Genomic DNA, 22,408 nt, shown 5'->3' on the forward strand with positions numbered 1-22,408 from the left:
GTGTGAGAGAGAGATACTGTATACAGTGAGAGAGAGATACTGTATACAGTGAGAGAGAGACTGTATACAGTGAGAGAGAGATACTGTATACAGTGAGAGAGAGAGACTGTATACAGTGAGAGAGAGTGCGAGAGAGACTGCATACAGAGAGAGAGAGTGCGAGAGAGACTGTATACAGTGAGAGAGAGAAATACTGTATACAGTGAGAGAGAGAGACTGTATACAGTGAGAGAGAGTGCGAGAGAGACTGCATACAGAGAGAGTGCGAGAGAGACTGTATACAGTGAGAGAGATGCTGTATACAGTGAGAGAGAGAGAGAGACTGTATACAGTGAGAGAGAGATACTGTATACAGTGAGAGATAATGTATACCATGAGAGAGAGATAATGTATACCGTGAGAGAGAGAGTGCAAGAGAGACTGTATATAGTGAGAGAGGGAATGTATATACAGTAGTTATAGAGCGCCCTCATTAGATGCAGGGTCTGCACAGGCCCCAGAGTGTCTCCTGGCTCAGCAACAGCTGATCTCCTCCCACACTCCCCAAATCCTCCGGAGAAGAAGGGGGAGAAGAGATTCTGCTCTGACTCTGCCGGCTCAAAGCCTGAACAATGATCTGAAAGTTACAGGATGGGGGTCTACACTGGGACCACTGCACTTCTGTTATACTGTGAGTAACCCTGTGTGTGTGTGTGTGTGTGTGTGTGAGAGGGCTGGGGGGCACTGCAGTGTACTGAGGGGGCTACAACGGACTACCCTGGAACACTGGACTGTGACAGGGTGAGATGAGGTGACACAACTGATACACTGTATAAAGGGTGTGATGAGGTGACACTATATAAAGGGTGACACTACCGAGACCCTGTACTGAGACCCTGTATAAAGGGTGAGATGAGGTGACACAACTGAGACACTATATAGAGGGTGTGATGAGGTGACACTATATAAAGGGTGACACTGTACTGAGACCCTGTATAAAGGGTGAGATGAGGTGACACAACTGAGACACTATATAGAGGGTGTGATGAGGTGACACTATATAAAGGGTGACACTGTACTGAGACCCTGTATAAAGGGTGAGATGAGGTGAAACAACTGATACACTATATAGAGAGTGTGATGAGGTGACACTATATAAAGGGTGACACTGTACTGAGACACTGTATAAAGGGTGTGATGAGATGACACTGTACTGAGACACTATAAAGGGTGAGATGAGATGACACTGTACTGAGACACTATAAAGGGTGAGATGAGGTGACACTGTACTGAGACACTGTATAAAGGGTGTGATGAGGTGACACTGTACTGAGACAATGTATAAAGTGTGTGATGAGGTGACACTGTACTGAGACACTATAAAGGGTGAGATGAGGCGACACTGTACTGAGACACTGTATAAAGTGTGTGATGAGGTGACACTGTACTGAGACACTACATAAAGGGTAAGATGAGGTGACACTGTACTGAGACACTATAAAGGGTGAAATGAGGTGACACTGTACTGAGACACTATAAAGGGTGAAATGAGGTGCCACTGTACTGAGACACTGTATAAAGGGTGAGATGAGATGACTGTACTGAGACACTATAAAGGGTGAGATGAGGTGACACTGTACTGAGACACTATAAAGGGTGCTATGAGGTGACACTGTACTGAGACACCGGATAAAGGGTGTGATGAGGTGACACTGTACTGAGACACTGTATAAAGGGTGTGATGAGGTGACACTGTACTGAGACACTGTATAAAGGGTGTGAGGAGGTGAAACTGTACTGAGACACTACATAAAGGGTTAGATGAGGTGACACTGTACTGAGACACTGTATAACGGGTGTGATGAGGTGACACTGTACTGAGACACTGTATAAAATGTGTGATGAGGTGACACTGTACTGAGACACTGTATAAAGGGTGTGAGGAGGTGACACTGTACTGAGACACTACATAAAGGGTTAGATGAGGTGACACTGTACTAAGACACTGTATAAAGGGTGTGATGAGGTGACACTGTACTGAGACACTGTATAAAGGGTGTGATGAGGTGACACTGTACTGAGACACCGGATAAAGGGTGTGATGAGGTGACACTGTACTGAGACACTACATAAAGGGTTAGATGAGGTGACACTGTACTGAGGCACTGTTTAAAGGGTGAGATGAGGTGACACTGTACTGAGAAACCGTATAAAGGGTGTGATGAGGTGACACTGTACTGAGACACCGTGTAAAGTGTGTGATGAGGTGACACTGTACTGAGACACCATATAAAGGGTGTGATGAGGTGACACTGTACTGAGACACTGTATAAAGGGTGTGATGAGGTGACACTATACTGAGACACGGTATAAAGGGTGTGATGAGGTGACACTGTACTGAGACACTGTATAAAGGGTGTGATGAGGTGACACTGTACTGAGACACTGTATAAAGGGTGTGATGAGGTGACACTGTACTGAGGCACTGTATAAAGGGTGTGATGAGGTGACACTGTACTGAGACACTGTATAAAGGGTGAGATGAGGTGACACTGTACTGAGACACCGTATAAAGGGTGTGATGAGGTGACACTGTACTGAGACAACGTATAAAGTGTGTGATGAGGTGACACTGTACTGAGACAACGTATAAAGGGTGTGATGAGGTGACACTGTACTGAGACACTGTATAAAGGGTGAGATGAGATGACACTGTACTGAGACACTATAAAGGGTGAGATGAGGTGACACTGTACTGAGACACCGGATAAAGGGTGTGATGAGGTGAAACTGTACTGAGACACTGTATAAAGGGTCAGATGAGATGACACTGTACTGAGACACTGTATAAAGGGTGTGATGAGGTGACACTACTGAGACACAGAATAAAGGGTGTGATGAGGTGACACTGTACTGAGACACTGTATAAAGGGTGTGAGGAGGTGACACTGTACTGAGACACTACATAAAGGGTTAGATGAGGTGACACTGTACTGAGACACTATAAAGGGTGAGATGAGGTGACACTGTACTGAGACACTGTATAAAGGGTGAGATGAGATGACACTGTGCTGAGACACTGTATAAAGGGTGTGATGAGGTGACACTGTACTGAGACACCGAATAAAGGGTGTGATGAGGTAACACTGTACTGAGACACCATATAAAGGGTGTGATGAGGTGACACTGTACTGAGACACCGTATAAAGTGTGTGATGAGGTGACACTGTACTGAGACACTATATAAAGGGTGAGATGAGTTGACACCATATAAAGGGTGAGATGAGGTGACACTGTACTCAGACACTGTATAAAGGGTGTGATGAGGTGACACTGTACTGAGACACTATAAAGGGTGAGATGAGATGACACTGTACTGAGACACTATAAAGGGTGTGATGAGGTGACACTGTACTGAGACACCGGATAAAGGGTGTGATGAGGTGACACTGTACTGAGACACTGTATAAAGGGTGTGATGAGGTGAAACTGTACTGAGACACTGTATAAAGGGTGAGATGAGGTGACACTGTACTGAGACAACGTATAAAGTGTGTGATGAGGTGACACTGTACTGAGACACTATATAAAGGGTGAGATGAGTTGACACCATATAAAGGGTGAGATGAGGTGACACTGTACTCAGACACTGTATAAAGGGTGTGATGAGGTGACACTGTACTGAGACACTATAAAGGGTGAGATGAGATGACACTGTACTGAGACACTATAAAGGGTGTGATGAGGTGACACTGTACTGAGACACTGTATAAAGGGTGTGATGAGGTGACACTGTACTGAGGCACTGTATAAAGGGTGTGATGAGGTGACACTGTACTGAGACACTGTATAAAGGGTGAGATGAGGTGACACTGTACTGAGACACCGTATAAAGGGTGTGATGAGGTGACACTGTACTGAGACAACGTATAAAGTGTGTGATGAGGTGACACTGTACTGAGACAACATATAAAGGGTGTGATGAGGTGACACTGTACTGAGACACTGTATAAAGGGTGAGATGAGATGACACTGTACTGAGACACTATAAAGGGTGAGATGAGGTGACACTGTACTGAGACACCGGATAAAGGGTGTGATGAGGTGACACTGTACTGAGACACTGTATAAAGGGTCAGATGAGATGACACTGTACTGAGACACTGTATAAAGGGTGTGATGAGGTGACACTACTGAGACACAGAATAAAGGGTGTGATGAGGTGACACTGTACTGAGACACTGTATAAAGGGTGTGAGGAGGTGACACTGTACTGAGACACTACATAAAGGGTTAGATTAGGTGACACTGTACTGAGACACTATAAAGGGTGAGATGAGGTGACACTGTACTGAGACACTGTATAAAGGGTGAGATGAGATGACACTGTGCTGAGACACTGTATAAAGGGTGTGATGAGGTGACACTGTACTGAGACACCGAATAAAGGGTGTGATGAGGTAACACTGTACTGAGACACCATATAAAGGGTGTGATGAGGTGACACTGTACTGAGACACCGTATAAAGTGTGTGATGAGGTGACACTGTACTGAGACACTATATAAAGGGTGAGATGAGTTGACACCATATAAAGGGTGAGATGAGGTGACACTGTACTCAGACACTGTATAAAGGGTGTGATGAGGTGACACTGTACTGAGACACTATAAAGGGTGAGATGAGATGACACTGTACTGAGACACTATAAAGGGTGTGATGAGGTGACACTGTACTGAGACACCAGATAAAGGGTGTGATGAGGTGACACTGTACTGAGAAACCGTATAAAGGGTGTGATGAGGTGACACTGTACTGAGACACTGTATAAAGGGTGTGATGAGGTGAAACTGTACTGAGACACTGTATAAAAGGTGAGATGAGGTGACACTGTACTGAGACACTGTATAAAGGGTGTGATGAGGTGACACTAGACTGAGACACTGTATAAAGGGTGTGAGGAGGTGACACTGTACTGAGACACTACATAAAGGGTTAGATGAGGTGACACTGTACTGAGACACTACATAATGGGCAAGATGAGTTGACACTGTACTGAGACACTGTATAAAGGGTGAGATGAGGTGACACTGTACTGAGACACTGTATAAAGGGTGTGATGAGGTGACACTGTACTGAGACACTGTATAAAGGGTGTGATGAGGTGACACTGTACTGAGACACTGTATAAAGGATGTGATGAGGTGACACTGTGCTGAGACACTATAAAGGGTGAGATGAGATGACACTATACTCAGACACTATAAAGGGTGTGATGAGGTGACACTGTACTGAGACACCGGATAAAGGGTGTGATGAGGTGACACTGTACTGAGACACTGTATAAAGGGTGTGATGAGGTGACACTGTACTGAGACACTGTATAAAAGGTGAGATGAGGTGACACTGTACTGAGACACTGTATAAAGGGTGTGATGAGGTGACACCGTACTGAGACACTGTACAAAGGGCGTGATGAGGTGACACTGGACTGAGACACTGTATAAAGGGTGTGATGAGGTGACACCGTACTGAGACACTGTACAAAGGATGTGATGAGGTGACACTGTACTGAGACACTTTATAAGGGGTGTGAGGAGGTGACACTGTACTGAGACACCGGATAAAGGGTGTGATGAGGTGACACTGTACTGAGACACTTGATAAAGGGTGAGATGAGGTGACACTGTACTGATAGGGCGAGATGAGGTGACACTGTACTGCGACACCGTATAAAGTGTGTGATGAGGTGACACTGTACTGAGACACTGTATAAAGGGTGAGATGAGGTGACACTGTACTGAGACACTGTATAAAGTGTGTGATGAGGTGACACTGTACTGCGACACCGTATAAAGTGTGTGATGAGGTGACACCGTACTGAGACACTGTATAAAGGGTGAGATGAGGTGACACTGTACTGAGACACTGTACAAAGGGCGTGATGAGGTGACACTGTACTGAGACACCGTATAAAGGGTGTGATGAGGTGACACTGTACTGAGACACTATAAAGGGTGAGATGAGGTGACACTGTACTGAGACACTGTATAAAGGGTGGGATGAGGTGCCACTGTACTGAGACACCGTATAAAGTGTGTGATGAGGTGACACTGTACTGAGACACTACATAAAGGGTTAGATGAGGTGACACTGTACTGAGACACTGTATAACGGGTGTGATGAGGTGACACTGTACTGAGACACTGTATAAAGGGTGTGATGAGGTGACACTGTACTGAGACACTGTATAAAGGGTGTGATGAGGTGACACTGTACTGAGACACTGTATAAAGAGTGAGATGAGGTGACACTGTACTGAGACACTGTATAAAGGGTGTGATGAGATGACACTGTACTGAGACAATGTATAAAGTGTGTGATGAGATGACACTGTACTGATACACTGTACAAAGGGTGAGATGAGGTGACACTGTACTGAGACACTGTATAAAGGGTGTGATGAGGTGACACTGTACTGAGACACTGTATAAAGGGTGTGATGAGATGACACTGTACTGAGACACTGTACAAAGGGTGAGATGAGGTGACACTGTACTGAGACACTGTATAAAGGGTGTGATGAGGTGACACTGTACTGAGACACTGTATAAAGTGTGTGATTAGGTGACACTGTACTGAGACACTGTATAAAGGGTGAGGTGAGGTGACACTGTACTGATAGGGCGAGATGAGGTGACACTGTACTGTGAGACACTGTATAAAGGGTGTGAGGAGGTGACACTGTACTGAGACACTACATAAAGGGTTAGATGAGGTGACACTGTACTGAGACACTGTATAAAGAGTGAGATGAGGTGACACTGTACTGAGACACTGTATAAAGGGTGTGATGAGATGACACTGTACTGATACACTGTACAAAGGGTGAGATGAGGTGACACTGTACTGAGACACTGTATAAAGGGTGTGATGAGGTGACACTGTACTGAGACACTGTATAAAGTGTGTGATTAGGTGACACTGTACTGAGACACTGTATAAAGGGTGTGATGAGGTGACACTGTACTGAGATACTGTATAAAGTGTGTGATGAGGTGACACTGTACTGAGACACTGTATAAAGTGTGTGATTAGGTGACACTGTACTGAGACACTGTATAAAGGGTGAGGTGAGGTGACACTGTACTGATAGGGCGAGATGAGGTGACACTGTACTGTGAGACACTGTATAAAGGGTGAGATGAGGTGACACTGTATAAAGGGTGTTAAGAGGTGACACTGTACTGAGAAACTGTATAAATGATGTAATAAGGTGACACTGAACTATATTAGCGTTGTAATTGGTTGCTTCGTTTCAGAGTTATGTGGCAAAATGTTCTCCTGCCATTTACAATGCATCACCATTGTGTTCTGGACAATATGACAGTTGGTGAAGTCTCCCGGTGCACCTGCTGGGTGGTCTGGAAACTGGGACAGTTACTTTCAGCTGCCTGGATAAACTAGCCAAATCAGCTAGTAGATAACGAAGCAGTAGAGTTGTTAGGGGTTAATTGGCGTTTATAACAGTCAGACATTTCGGTACTTGTGAATTATCCGGGCTGCCGATTTTGTCCTTAAGTTTAGTTAACTTAAGGACACCCGACCGACGCGATGCCCGCGATTTACCCCCAAATCGGGGGCATCGCGTCAGTCGTGGCCGTTATAAGGGGCCGCGACGCGATGCCCGCGATTTCCCATAGACAGTAATGTTGAAAGACACGATGGACCCGATTTCCCATAGACAGTAATGTTAAAAGACGCGATGGACCCGATTTCCCATAGACAGCAATGTTAAAATAAAATGACAATGTGAAATTGGCCAATATGGCCATTTCACATTGGATATGTTTTAAAAAAAAATGTTTCATGGCCCCCCACCACCGTTAACGCCACCCCGCTATTGAGGCCAACCCGAAGCGTGGCGAGCCCGCGAGGGGCGGCGGTACGCGTCCCCCGACCTTTTCATACCCCTACTATCCACGTCGGCGTGGAGTTGAGAATAGAATAGTGTGGTGAGCGCAGCGAGCCACCGAGCCCGAAGCGTGGCGAGCAAAGCGAGCCCCGCGAGGGGACGCGGATACCTTCACAGGTATCCGCGTCCCCTTGCGGGCTTCACAGGTGTCCGCGTCCCCTCGCGGGGCTCACTGCGCTCGCCACGCTTCGGGCTCGGTGGCTCGCTGCGCTCGCCACACTATTCTATTCTCAACTCCACACCGACGTGGATAGTTGGGGTATGAAAAGGTCGGAGGACGTGTTCCGCCGCCCCTCGCGGGCTCGCTGCGCTCGCCACACTTCGGGTTGCCGTCAATAGCGGGGTGGCATTAACGGTGGTGGGGGGCCATGAAACATTTTTTTTTAAAACATATCCAATGTGAAATGGCCATATTGGCCAATTTCACATTGTCATTTTATTTTAACATTGCTGTCTATGGGAAATCGGGTCCATCGCGTCTTTTAACATTACTGTCTATGGGAAATCGTGGGCATCGCGTCGGTCGCGTCGCGGCCCCTTATAATGGGCGTGACCGACGCGATGCCCACAATTTTTCGGGCGCAATGAAAAAATCGGCAGCCCGGATAACTCACAAGTACCGACATTTCTTATTATGGAAAGGTTCATAGATACTGTATTTATAACAGAGGTAGCAGTGTTGCTATGGAAGGGTTAACAGAACTATATAACGGACACACCCTCATCAATACCCTAATTAAACCCAGCTGGACCCTTTTCCGCATTAATCCCCCGGATTGTAGGATCCAGATGTTACCGGAGCAAAAAGCATCAGAATGCGCAGACTTCAAACAAAGCGAATGGGAGCGAGATAAAAGCTGGGAACAATCCGTAAACTAATTACATCTGAGAAATGACTTGGAAGCGCTGACTGCAGCCAGCACGGGGCGGACATTCCCAGGGATGCGGGTTCATCTTGACTGTGCAGCACACAATCTATATTCCCTGCCACTTGGGCAATCTAGGCTTTTATTGTGACCTAACAGTACATACAAACTCCACACATTGGGGCAGATGTATTAAGCCTTCACAAGACATAAAGGCAAGTGTGATAAGGAGAGATAACCGTCCAGCCAATCAGCTCATACTGACTTTTTTCAAACACAGTCTGTAACATGGCAGTTGGCAGGTGATTGGCTGGTTGTTTATCTCTCCATCACCCTTGCATTTATCTTTTGTTAAGGCTTAATACATCTGCTCCATTGTCAGGTACTCATCTCATGACCTGAAGGCTGGGAGGCATTAATGCTGATTACTAGTGTGTGAGCTATTCATTCACTATTTATTCCTATAGCCAATCATCAGCCTCATCCACAGCTGTGAGGGGCGTACAGCCACCTCACATGTATTATTACCCCTGGATGCTTCCGCGAGGGGCTGATCCATTGGCAGTCACTATGAGGAGTGCTGCTGTCATACTCAGGGTAGAAGTGGATATACTACAAACAGCAGGGCTGCCGCCTGCATCCATAGTAACTGCTGATAGTATACATACAGTGGATAACTGTACACTACTGCACTTTCCTGTCTGTGGGTGCAGCGCAGTCTCTGGGGCCCCAGGGCCAATGCAACTTATCATGAGACCACATTCTCAAGTGAGGAGATCTGGAAAACATGCACTGCTTGGGTGTGTAATGACATGTTCTGAATCTGGAGATAAATGGTTCCAACTGTCCCGCTTTTCGTGGATACGTCTGGGGTGGCAGTGTCCCATAGCAGGGGGGGGGGGCAGATGGGAGTCACCCGCTAGGCCACGCCCCCAACATTTCAGCAGGCGCACTGTCCCTCCTCTCTTCATTTAAAAGTTGGGAGGTATGTTATGCTGTACTAGTAAGTCTGCTCGAAGCAAATACTTCGAAAGCTAGTCTGCTACCTTGTGATTGCCTCTATGTTTGTGCATGTGTGAGAAAGAGATGTCGTTTCATTCGCTGCCAACAGCAGTGTTTTGGAGACACTCAAACGGACACTAGACATAGATACAGATGATTCTGTGGTGTATTATTGTGTTTACACTAGTTAAACGTCTGTCAAAATAACGGCTTCTGCCATGTACTTTCACTTTGAGCTGTGACAGTTTTTACTTTCACTTTGAGCTGTGACAGTTTTTAGCCCACAAAATCTCCACCCCACCCCCAGTCCCTATCTGCCCTTACCTCCAATCCCTGTCTTCACAGCTCCCTCTCTCTGTATCCAGCAAGTTTGAAATAGATCAGTGTCCCTGACAAAAGTGCTTTCACTTTCTGTTATGACATATTTTAGCACACAAATTAATTTGGTCTGTCGAGTGGCCTCTAGTGGTCACTGTCGGTACTCCGGTTTCCTTTCACATTCCAAAAATATACTTTTACGTTATTTGGCTTCTAACAAAAAATTAACCCTAGAATGTCTGTGTGCACGTATATGTGGTAGGGGATATAGATTGTAAGCTCCACTGGGGCAGGGACTGATGTGAATGTTCAAATATTCTCTGTGCAGCGCTGCGGAATATGTGTGCGCTATATAAGAAACTGTTAATAAATACATAGTGTCTCTTCTCGATGGCGGAAGGCATTTTTAGAGGGGCGTAGGGTCCCTGTAATACTGTCAGAGACTCTGCGCCTCCATGTCGCGCCCCCCCCCCCACGCTGTGTGCCCCGCGGTGATAATTATCTTAATTGCGGTTAATGTGCTGGCGCATTAACGTGCCCAGCACTAATATATATATATCGAGTCATCCGTATCAGGACTGTTCACCTGTGTTCTCTCCCTCTATGTCAGTGACGCTGAGCGCTGCCCGCAGGAACACCAGGACCAATGTCTGCAAGTGGTGTAACTACTCGCTGCCCTCCTGTGACGGGGGCACCTGTCTTACCAACTGCAGCCTGAGCTCCTACTGCGAGACCGCTGAGGAGATCTGCGTCACCATCTGGTAAGGATATTACACGGCTGACCCCTATATTACACCCCCTTATTATCCTACAAACTTGTTCAGAACGTGCAGAAAAAATAACCCTACGCGTTTCGTCCATTGGGACTTCATCAGGGGCAATGTCAGCTAAAGTTGAAAAGAACGCCTGGATAAGGTTTCATAACAATCCCATATTAAAGGGTTCCATCAATAAAAAAGTCCCATAATGGCGATCAATCTTAAAATAGGTACAATCTAAGGTTAGTATAGTCAGTCGTGATAGGGAGATAGATTCTATTACCAGGGTCACGGGGTAAAATTAATGCCCCTCCAAAAGCTTTTTTGATGAGGTTGGAGGCTCACCGTGGGAGCTCTTTCAGTGGAGTTGTTTTCATGGGCGTTCCCATTGAAAACGCTGGGCGTACGTATGGTAATACGGCCGTGACGCACGTGTAGGGGGCGGACAGCTGACATAGCCGGATGCCAGCTGCCCGCCCATATCCCTGCTTTCATACGGAGAAATGCCCGATTGGTCTGGAGCACTCGGAGCTGTCTGACTGCTCGGTCCATCATTCGATGGTCGGCGACTATCGGAGAATGAGGGAGGTTCCCACAGATGGGGAGTTGTTCACTTAAAATATCCACTCGCAGTCCATTCACTCAGCGTTATACCGCATTCGGACAGTGTGAGCGATCCGCATGGTAGGCGGGGCTAAGAACACTCCGTCCGATTCAACTAGAATAAGGGCCTATGTTATGTTCGATCCCCATTATGGGACTTTTTATTATTGATGGAACCCAAAACTCAACAAAATTGGTGCTGTAATATGTTTTGAATGTTGAAAAAATCCAATGTAATCGATTTTACCATTGTTTCATAATTTATAATGTAAAGGTTATTACTGGGGAGCCATCATTGTGCGCACTTCTATATTCGGCTTTTATATATTCGGTGGGGCCTGTACATGAATTTTACCTATTTTAGAGCATTGGGAACCATTTATGTAATAATTGCCCAGTTCCTAGTAATGTCGTAAAGCAGCCCAAGCAGCCGGTCACGGATCGCCTCCCTACTGCCGATGGCGATTAACCATCAATGGGTTATAGATGATGCTCGATTGTTTTGAAATCGATGATGAGTTCCAAAGTTTTGGGATACCATCCCTTGGCTGCGTGTGTATGGTCCCAAACTATCGCCAATGCATAACCCGGTCATTTACAGCCCTAGGGCCAGATGCACTAAGCTTCAGAAGTGATAAAATGGAGAGTGATAAACAACCAACCAATCAGCTCCTGCCTGACATTTTTCAAACACAGCCTGTGATATGGCAGGTAGGTTTATCACTCTCCATTTTATCACTTTTGAAGCTTAGTGTATCTGGCCCATAGTCTTTATGCATAGTGGCACCAGGGCTACGGTTGGCACAATCATCCTATATACCAGGGTAAGTGTCCCTATCCTGCACTACGTGGCCGCATCCTATGTCATATGTGGCAGATTGTCGATGACAGGCCTGGACTTGCACTAATCTCTCTGTGGTCCTCAGGAAGCAGGACAATGACAGCATCCAGGTGATCACCCTCTGCCACCAGCCGCTGCTTCCCCTGGAGAACATCATGGTGCCCAGTTATAACAGCACAAGATGCGTCATGCAGCCAGTGCCCTCCCAGACTGGCAGGATGTACATCTGTGGCTGCGTGGGTGATCAGGAGTGCAACGACAGGCTCATCTTCTATGACCACAGCGGTAAGAGGCACTTCCGTCCCGGTGCCGCAATGTATTCTCTCTGCAGCCAACGGAGACATTTATACGTGTAATGATCACATGCTCGGCCTACTCCAGCGGTTCCCAGCTCCAGTCCTCAGGGAGAAATAACAGGGCATGTTTTCCAAGTGTCCTGCCTGACACAATATCCACAGCTGGTGCTAATTATTCCACTTGCGATTCTGTGAGGATACTCGGAAAACATGCTCTGTCCTGAAGAATGGAGGTGCAAAGCACAGATTTACTACACGTCGAGTTTACAAAGCTGACAATGAAATTGGAGATTGACCAATATTTTTTACAGTAGTTGTTGGAAGAACAGTATAGTACAGGGCTGCCTCCGTAACCCTCTCCTGCAGGGACACAATGCTCTGTTCCTGGACTTCCCTGGTAATGTAGGATTGCCAGCACCTGTGGGGAGCTAGGTAAATGATAAGAAAGGTGTCACCACAGGTGATGGCAATCCTACATTACCAGGGAAGTCCAGGAACAGAGCATTGTGTCCTCCTGGAGAGGGGCATGCTGGGAGGTATGGATAATGTAGGATTGCCAGCACCTGTGGGGAGCTAGGTAACTGATAAGAAAGGTGTCACCACAGGTGCTGGCAATCATACATTACCAGGGAAGCCCAGGAGCAGAGCATTGTGTCCTCCTGGAGAGGGGCATGCTGGGAGGTATGGATAATGTATGATTGCCAGCACCTGTGGGGAGCTAGGTCAGTGATAAGAAAGGTGTCACCACAGGTTCTGGCAATCATACATTACCAGGGAAGCCCAGGAGCAGAGCATTGTGTCCTCCTGGAGAGGGGCATGCTGGGAGGTATGGATAATGTATGATTGCCAGCACCTGTGGGGAGCTAGGTAACTGATAAGAAAGGTGTCACCACAGGTGCTGCAATCATACATTACCAGGGAAGGCCAGGAGCAGAGCATTGTGTCCCTCATGGAGAGGGGCATGCTGGGAGGTATGGATAATGTAGGATTGCCAGCACCTGTGGGGAGCTAGGTAACTGATAAGAAAGGTGTCACCACAGGTGATGGCAATCATACATTACCAGGGAAGCCCAGGAACAGAGCATTGTGTCCTCCTGGAGAGGGGCATGCTGGGAGGTATGGATAATGTAGGATTGCCAGCACCTGTGGGGAGCTAGGTAACTGATAAGAGAGGTGTCACCACAGGTGCTGGCAATCATACATTACCAGGGAAGTCCAGGAACAGAGCATTTCTCCCTGAAGGAGAGGGTCAGGTAGGCAACCCTGCAATACTAATTAGCGTGTGTCAGTGTTAATTATTATTGCCTGCTAAAATCCGGGATCCGGTTGATTTGTCAACAGTAATTAGGTTGACAGGGAATAGGTCGACACATGAAAAGGGTTGACAGGCTTTAGGCCAGTGGTCAGGGAACTCGGTCCTCATAACCCCACCCAGTGCATGTTTTGCTGGTAACCCAGCAGGTGCACAGGTGTACTAATTACTCAGACACATTTTATAAGGTCCGCAGGTGGAGTTAATTATTTCACTTGTGATTCTGTGAGGAGACCGGCAAAACATGCACCGCGTGGGGTAATGAGGACCGAGTTCCCTGACCACTGCTTTAGGCCAACATTGGCAAAGGTTGACGCAACCAAAAAGTCGATATGATTTTTTTGTGTTTTTTTTTTTCTTTAAACCGACTTTCTTCATGATCCAAGTGAGCAGAGTTAGATTATAGTGTGCCGCGCGAAACGAGACATGCGGAGACGTGGCGGACGTAACACTCCACACCCCTGAAATCCGTAGGTCAAGAGCACCAATGATTGACAGCTTTGTAAACCCGACAGATAATAAATCTGCAACTATAGACCAGGGGTTCTCAGCTCCAATCCTCATACCCCAAAGTTCACGTTTTGTGGATGTCTGTGATCATGCGCAGGTGAGTGACTTGATACGCGGCGCTCAGATGGTTTTATTGTATAAAGTGTATGAACGATTGTTTGGCGTTTCACCGATAACCTGGAGAAATCGTGACGCACATGCTCCTCTGATTATCGGTTAGCCCAGACAGAAAATCTCCTGGTATCGCGCAGTGTGAGCATTCTCGGTAATCTGATCATTGTTCCCATGTTTTTCCGTGACGGTCATTCTCCTTGCAGGCAGCCATATGCAAATTTTATTTTATTTTTTAATCACGCTGCGATTTTGCTCGCAATTCGATCCTGTGTCGATGGGGATCTAATGGAACGGCAGGAAAAGCACATTCGACCTGTACTATATAGTCTTACCTGTACAGTCTATTTTTGTATTCTATTTTGATGCCGGGGGACGTCGCATCAGTATTGAATTGCCATCAAATGTGGCTGAAAACCATTCGATGTCCATTCGATTTTGATTCGATTTTTCTTAAATAAGCAAAATCTAATAGCAAAATAGACCAAATCAAACCGTGTGTATGGGGCATTAGGCTGGGTACACATTAGATGATTACCCAGCACGATATTGAGAGCGATAGGAGCACTTGCTGATGTTGGGCGCGATTATCGATAGCAGGGTGGAGGGGGGGTTGGGAGTTGAGTGGGGGCCATGCTCCGTCATGGTGAGATGGTTCGTTGTATCCTATATATGACTGTCTGATCTATAACTAGGGCCTGTCTGTTCTTCCTCCCCAGATTACTCCTTTCTCCATAGCAGAGAGGCAGTTCCTGTGGCCACAATCAGTCTGCTTCCTCCTCTCCTGCTGACAATAACCGTCACTGTCCTCTTCTACCTGTACCGTACCCAGAGGCTCAGGCGAAGGTCCAAGTCTTGGCCGGAGAAGCCGGGCGATTACTCCTATAAGTTGTCCCATTCCTTGGCCAGCAGTTCTCAGTGCGAGCTAAGTGCCGCCTGTGCCAACAGCTTCAACCACAACACCGAGCTGCTGCCCATTGTGCTGGAGCAACACGTCGGCAAAGGCCGGTTTGCAGAGGTCTGGCGAGCCAAGCTTAAGCATGCCCAATCCGGCCATGGCGAAACCGTGGCCGTCAAGATCTTCCCCTTCCAAGAGTACTCATCCTGGAAAAACGAGATCTGCATTTTCACAGATGCCAACGTGAAGCACGAGAACGTGCTGCAGTTTATCACCGCGGAGGAGCGAGGCAGCGGCCTTCAGAAGGAGTATTGGATTATCACCGCTTACCACGCCAGGGGCAACCTCAAGGACTATCTGTCCAGCCATGTCCTGAGCTGGGCGTCATTCCTGCAGATGGCCGGCTCCATCGTACGTGGCGTGGCTCACCTGCACAGCGATTACACCCCATGTGGCACCCCGAAGATCGCCATTGCTCACCGGGACATCAAAAGTACCAACATTCTGGTGAAAAGCGACACTGAGTGCGTACTGTGTGACTTCGGCATCACCTTGCGGCTGGACCCGGCACTTACAGTAGACGCTTTTGCCAACAGCGGACAGGTGAGTTGACGAATCAGAAGGAGGCAACCCGTGGCTCAGAAGCTGTAGTGGAACTATAAGTCCCAGCATGTGCTGGCAGGAAGATGTATGAAGAAGAGAAAAGAGCTGCTATGTATTATTTTATAGAACGCACATGATAAATGTTACCACAAAGCTGATTGGTTTCCACTTTTGAAAAGACCCAATTATAGCAGAGGTTCCTAAATCCAGTCCTCAAGGCATCCTATAGGTCAGTGGTTCCCAACCCTGGTCCTCAAGTACCCCCCACAGTGCACGTTTTCCAGGTCACCCAGCAGGTGCACTCATTATTCAGACACATTTTAAATGATCCACAGGTGGAGCTAATTATGTCACTTGTGATTCTGTGAGGAGACCTGGAAAACATGCACTGTTGGGGGTCCTGAGGACCAGGGTTGGGAACCACTGCTATAGGTGCATGGTCTAAAAATATGGATGCTTGGAAACCGGTGACTTAATTAGTATCTCGGTCAATTTGATTTAACCATACTGCAAGTCTCACTTTGCAATGTCCCAAAGTTATTCAGAATGCAGCCATTATAAGATAGAAACCAGCATTGGGTGTCAAATATCGTCCCCTAGTCTTTATGTTCCGCTTAAGATGATGGTTTTGGCCGGGACTTTTGTTGTTCTTAGGTGTTTGAATGTTTGTTTCCTTCTGGAACTTTAAAAAGAATAAGGAGATTTAACTATTAAATGCCTTTCTTCGGGATCCATAGGAGACACAGGGCTGATGCTGAGGTAGTAGGGTTGGAGGCAGGACCTCAGCACCAAACAGGTTAAACGTCTTGCCTCTGCACAGCACAGGCTCCTCCTCCTCCCCCTATGCCCGCCTCCCAGTTTCAGTTTGGACATGGTACATTCACAGCAGACACTGGGTTACTCGGGTTCTGTGTTGCCGCATGTACTGCCAGACATTTCCAGCAAAAATCACAGAGGTGTTTTATAAATGACTGTACGTTCCGCAGGTTGGGACTGCGCGATACATGGCCCCGGAAGTTCTGGAATCCAGGGTGAACCTGGAAGATTTAGAGTCCTTCAAGCAGATGGATGTCTACTCGCTGGCTCTGGTGTTGTGGGAAATGGCTTCCAGGTGCGAGGCCATCGGAGGTGAGGGTTCTCCAATTATCCGTATCCAGTGACAGTACCCTGCTGCGTCCATAAACCACCGACACCTTACACAGCACCAGGTTCATATCATAGCCCCAACAGCAATGATACAAAACTACCAATGGAGGCTTCAGAGCTTACAGACTAAGGAGAGCTGAACCAAGAGACACAAGGAGGGTGGGGGTCATGTCGACTAAATGTGGGATGGTCACAAAAAGAATGAAGGACATAAGGGGAGGACAGTATTCCATACAAGAGAGGAATAAGTGGTTCATTAGGTGCAGTCACCAGTCCACCACCTCATGGGTGACATGGTCAATATGAAAAAGGGGTGTGGTATAGGGTTTCGACAGTCAGGATCCTGACAGTCATTATCCCGACTGGCCGGACTCAGACAGCATGGCAAGCACAACAAAGCCCCTTGCGGGCGCGGTGACTCGCTGCGCTCGCCACCTATTCTATTCTCCCTCTATGGGGGTCCTGGACCCCCACGTGGTAGAATAGCCGGTGGCCATTGGGAACCCATCTATCTGTGGATCCCGATGTTGGTTAAATGTAGGGATCCTGACTGCCGAGCCCCCGTCCGGCACCCATGAAAAAGACAAGACAGTTGGAAAAAAAAACCTGTCAGGTAGAAATTTTGACATATTCGAAAGGTCATCATGGAAATAGATGACACAAAGAAGGTAGACACAAGTTTAAGCATCACCAATTAGTGTACCTCTTCACTCGCCCTGCTTCAGAGAGTACAGACCTATAAACAGAACTCGTCCCGCAGCTGTGTAATGGGGGCTGGGCTGTGTGTGGTTGGGACAGGACTCAGACGGATGGTGTCAAAATGCCAATGCCGGAATTCTGACAATGTCTCCCTCTATAGGTGTCCACAACACCCATAGAGGGAGAATAAAATAGTGTACCAAGCGTAGCGAGGCACTGGGCCCTCAAGTGGGGGGGGCGCGATCCATGGTCCCCCCTTGTCGGGATTTCGGCGGTCGGGATTCTGGCATCAGTATTTAGACCGCCAGGATTTAGTACTGAATCCCCTTAGACATATAGGATATAGGACAAGGTGGAACCCTGGGTGGCTGTGTGTGTGTGGTACAGACTGGCAGAGCGGGCAGCAGAGGATGTGTGGGCACCGAGTAAAGTAACTGTCCGGCAGCAGCGTTTGTGATGGTTCAACGGGAGGACGATCTGTGCAGAGAGATGATGTAGTAGAGTGATGTATCATAGGTTGGAGAGATAAATTGAAGAGTGATAATTTACCAACAAGAATAAGAGAAAAAAGAAGATGTCCTGTATCGGTGCACCAAACAAGAATAAAATCTAACCTTTATTAATTTATTTTAAGAAATGCGAGATAAAAATACATCGGCTGCAGTGTCTGCCTGGTATAGGAGTCTGTATGGTAGATAGAAGTGCCACCTGGGTATTTTCACTGTGCTAGTCCAGTGGAGTCGCCTCCAAGTGGATCGTAGCTGGCTGCATTGAACGCCCTTACAAGGGCTGTTGCGGCATAGCACTGTTCAACAGATAATCAAAATGCATCAATGTGAAAAATAATAAACAACTACAAACATCTGCCCGCGCACCGCTAGCCGGCACGCGCTTCGCAGATTTTAGCTTCCTCAGGGCCAGCCTTCTATCTACCATACGGACTCCTATACCAGGCAGACAATGCAGCCGATGGGAGATCACGTTTCCAATTGATAGAGCGTTTCCACGCTGGGCGTATACCACTAGGGACAGTGACAAAGAGAGGGATTCTCCTATAGGAGTCAGAGTGATATTCACCCATACACTGTGTGGTATATTAAGTGTATGCCAATCCCCTTTATTTCGCCACAGCGATCCTATAAACCTGTTAAACCCTTGCTTGCATGAGTGATTTTGCAGCAATCAGAGCATCCACCAAAGAGGTTTATTAACCCGCTCTTATTACTGATACTAGGTCTGCCAGTCTACTCCAATCCTGTACAGACCTAGAGCACACTGTTCAAAGTGAAATCAGCACATATACTATACCTTATTACAAACATTTGTCTGCCACCTTAGTTTTAAAGTGTGTTACACCCCACCCTTGTTTGTTATTATATGTATTTTTTATCTCGCAGTTCTTAAAATAAATTAATAAAGGTTATATTTTATTCTTGTTTGGTGCACCGATACAGGACATTTTCTTCTTTTTTCTCTTATTCCTGTTAACTTTCATGTCCGAGGTAGCACACCCCCACATGTGTAATCAATACTCCAGCATATTATAATCCAGGGGGTCCACTTTCCATACTATTGTGCCTTGTGCACCCCTCTTTATCCCTCCTAATGTACCAACAACCAATCAGCTCCTGTCACATTTTCAAACACCGCCTGTAACATGGCAGTTAGGAGCTGTGTGGGTGGTATTTTCATAGTTACAAGGGGTTTAGCTTCACCTACGCACAGGGAGCAATGTGTGACTTGTATAGAGAAACCGGCGGAGGTGAGGGACCGCAATGTAGAATAACCAACCAGGGCAAAGGGGCATTAGTAGAGGGTAAAAGAGAAACCCGCCGTCAGTTTATAATCAACAGGCGTTGGCCGAATGTAATAATATCCTTTATAATATGTACGCGTATCTGGGCATCTTGCAGAGGTGAAGAACTACGAGCTGCCCTTCGGGTCCATGATGCAGGAGGAGCAGTGTGTGGACGCCATACGGGATGTGGTGCTACATGGAAAGGGGAGACCGGACCTTCCAGACACCTGGAGGAGGCATCCGGTAAGACACACACGGTTTGGGAAGTGCGCTATAAAATGCTGAACAATAGGGGTGTACATTATAATCTCTCGATATCATCTATACATCTTACGAGAACGTCTTTTTGTTGGATTGCGATAAACGTAAAATCACTCAACAGATTGTGACGTGGATTGTGTAGGTCATTTTCACAAGCTGGTTTCAGGCTGTCATTACTATTGGTCATCAGGGGGCAGTGGGTGGGGCTCTATGGGGACAGGTCCCCTGTACTGCTCTCGTCAAGTTGGGAGCGACAGGCGTACAAGCCTAAACATCAACCAATCCAACCATTGCAGCACATGTGCCCTGTGGTAGACCTCTTCATAGGTGTGCAAAGGTAATTAGTACTTCCTTAGACACGCCTCTATGAATGACCTATCAATTATCTTTATTTAAATGACTCCCACCTGAACGAGGCCAGAACTGCAGCCAACCTTCTCTCTCTCTCTCTCTCTCTCTCTCTCTCTCTCTCTCTCTCTCTCTCTCTCTCTCTCTCTCTCTCTCTCTCTCTATATATATATTCTCTCTCTCTCTCTCTCTCTCTATATATATATTAATAGAGAGAGAGAAGTGGAAGAGTGATAGAAATGATGTCTTGCAATGACATTTAGTTGAACTTTAACCTCTCCCACCAGTGTCCGTGATATAACGTACAGGTAACACACCTACAGTCTTCAAACACCTGTTATTTCCTATACCTACTCCTCATAACACGCCCACTCATGCCATGATTATCCAATCATATAAGGCGAACCTACGTCTGAACGCCAAGTAGTCAACCAGTTCCAGCCACAAGCGGAGATCGTGTCATAGGAATCTGAGCCTTGAGTCGTCCCTCAGTCAGCTGCATGGGACAACTCAAAGTTCAAACAATACAGTGACAAGTTCAGGGTCACGAGTGGGGGGAAAAAAAACAGTCAATCAGGAAGCAGATTGTATAAAATGATAGCTCGGCTTGATACATCTCCCCCAAAGTCCACATGAAGCTGATCATGGGGAGATGACATCATCCAGATATAGCGATGAGGGGAATCTGAACAAGTCTTAAGGCCCTCATACATTAGGCCGACTTGTCCTTCGGACAAGTCGGACCCAATTCTCCTGTGAGCCGCCCGGGAGGCTCACACACAATTTGGCACTTGATGAGCCAAATTTGACATGTGATAAATCGCTTGCGATTTATCATGTCGGGGCGCAGGGGGCGGGCGGTGAGGGTCAGGGGGCGGCGGTGCTCTTATCAGGGGGAGCAGTGGGTCGGGCAGCGGGTCCCTGAGTGCTAAGCTGGTGGCGCCGGGGAGTGCTGACCTGGCCGGGCGGTGATGAGGATCATAGATATCAGCACAGCAGCGCTGTGGGACGGGACGCGCAGTGGCGGGTATTAGATTTTAAAATACCTGTCAAATGACTGGCCGTTCTCTGATTGGCTGGCTGAGAGTTCAGCCAATAAGAGAACGGCTAGTCATTTGACAGGAATTTTAAAATCTAATACCCGCCACTGCGCGTCCCGTAGCGCTGCTGATATCTATGATCATCACCGCCAAGTCAGCACTCCCCGGCGCCGCCAGCTAAGCACGGGACCGCGCATCGGATCGGATATCACACACCTGCGATTTTGAGCCGATTTCACCCGATTATCGGCACAAAGTGCCGAAATCGGATAAAATCGTCCCAAAATCGCATAGTGTAAAATCGCCTTTTCTTTAGTTCTGTTACAATTCCTGCGAGCCTGTAATAATATAACATCTCCCTCCAGGGTATGGACGTCCTGTGTGACACAATCACCGAGTGCTGGGACCACGACCCAGAGGCCCGCCTGACTGCACCCTGCGTGGCCGAACGCTTCATCCTAATGGAGCAGATAGACTGTGACTCCGTCAGTATACACAGTAGCACAGTGTACTATGTCAGCCAGTGATAATACCGGTACCAGCCAGCGTCCGTCCTGTCTCGCCGAGTCGGCAGGTATGGGAACATCAGGTATAACCTGGATCACTGACTCCACCTGGACTCATGTTGTTCGTACTGGTGATGAGCACGGAAAGCAGCAAACCAGCGGAAACATTGCCAATAGCAACCAATCAGCTTTGAGGTCGCATTTATTAGGTATATTCTCTTTAAGACAATGCCAAAAAAAAAAAAATCTCTGACAACCACCCAGTTGTCGGACAGGTTGTGACATTATGGGTAATGCTGTATTAAATGGTTTATTTGTACAGAAACCTATCTGGTTCTTGTAGTGCTGGATGGGGGAGGTATTACCAAATAACCTGCTCGGAATTCCGCATTACCGACAGTATAATTACAGCATTATTCCAGTGTTCCAGTGGATTATATGTTCATTTCTGTGAGTGTTTTTATCAGAGGTGGTTGATTGTTTATGGGGATAAGCCGCAGTGGGCGTGCCGCTACCGCCAATGGGTCACATGGCATCTG

At 47.1% G+C, this 22,408-nt stretch overlaps 1 protein-coding gene across 1 annotated transcript; it reads left to right on the top strand.

Moving 5' to 3' along the window:
• The first annotated feature begins 545 nt into the window (after positions 1–545).
• On the top strand, positions 546–22,186 carry LOC146019620 (TGF-beta receptor type-2-like). Its single transcript, XM_083152125.1, has 7 exons — positions 546–670; positions 10,750–10,900; positions 12,427–12,626; positions 15,290–16,071; positions 17,058–17,199; positions 19,830–19,957; positions 21,729–22,186. The coding sequence occupies exons 1-7, from the start codon at positions 631–633 to the stop codon at positions 21,888–21,890; spliced, it is 1,605 nt and encodes a 534-aa protein (XP_083008251.1). The 5' UTR covers positions 546–630; the 3' UTR covers positions 21,891–22,186.
• Positions 22,187–22,408: the final 222 nt, after the last annotated feature.

This window comes from Crinia signifera, chromosome 7 (genome assembly GCF_055691185.1).
Source record: "Crinia signifera chromosome 7, ASM5569118v1, whole genome shotgun sequence".
Taxonomy (NCBI): Eukaryota; Metazoa; Chordata; class Amphibia; order Anura; family Myobatrachidae; genus Crinia; species Crinia signifera.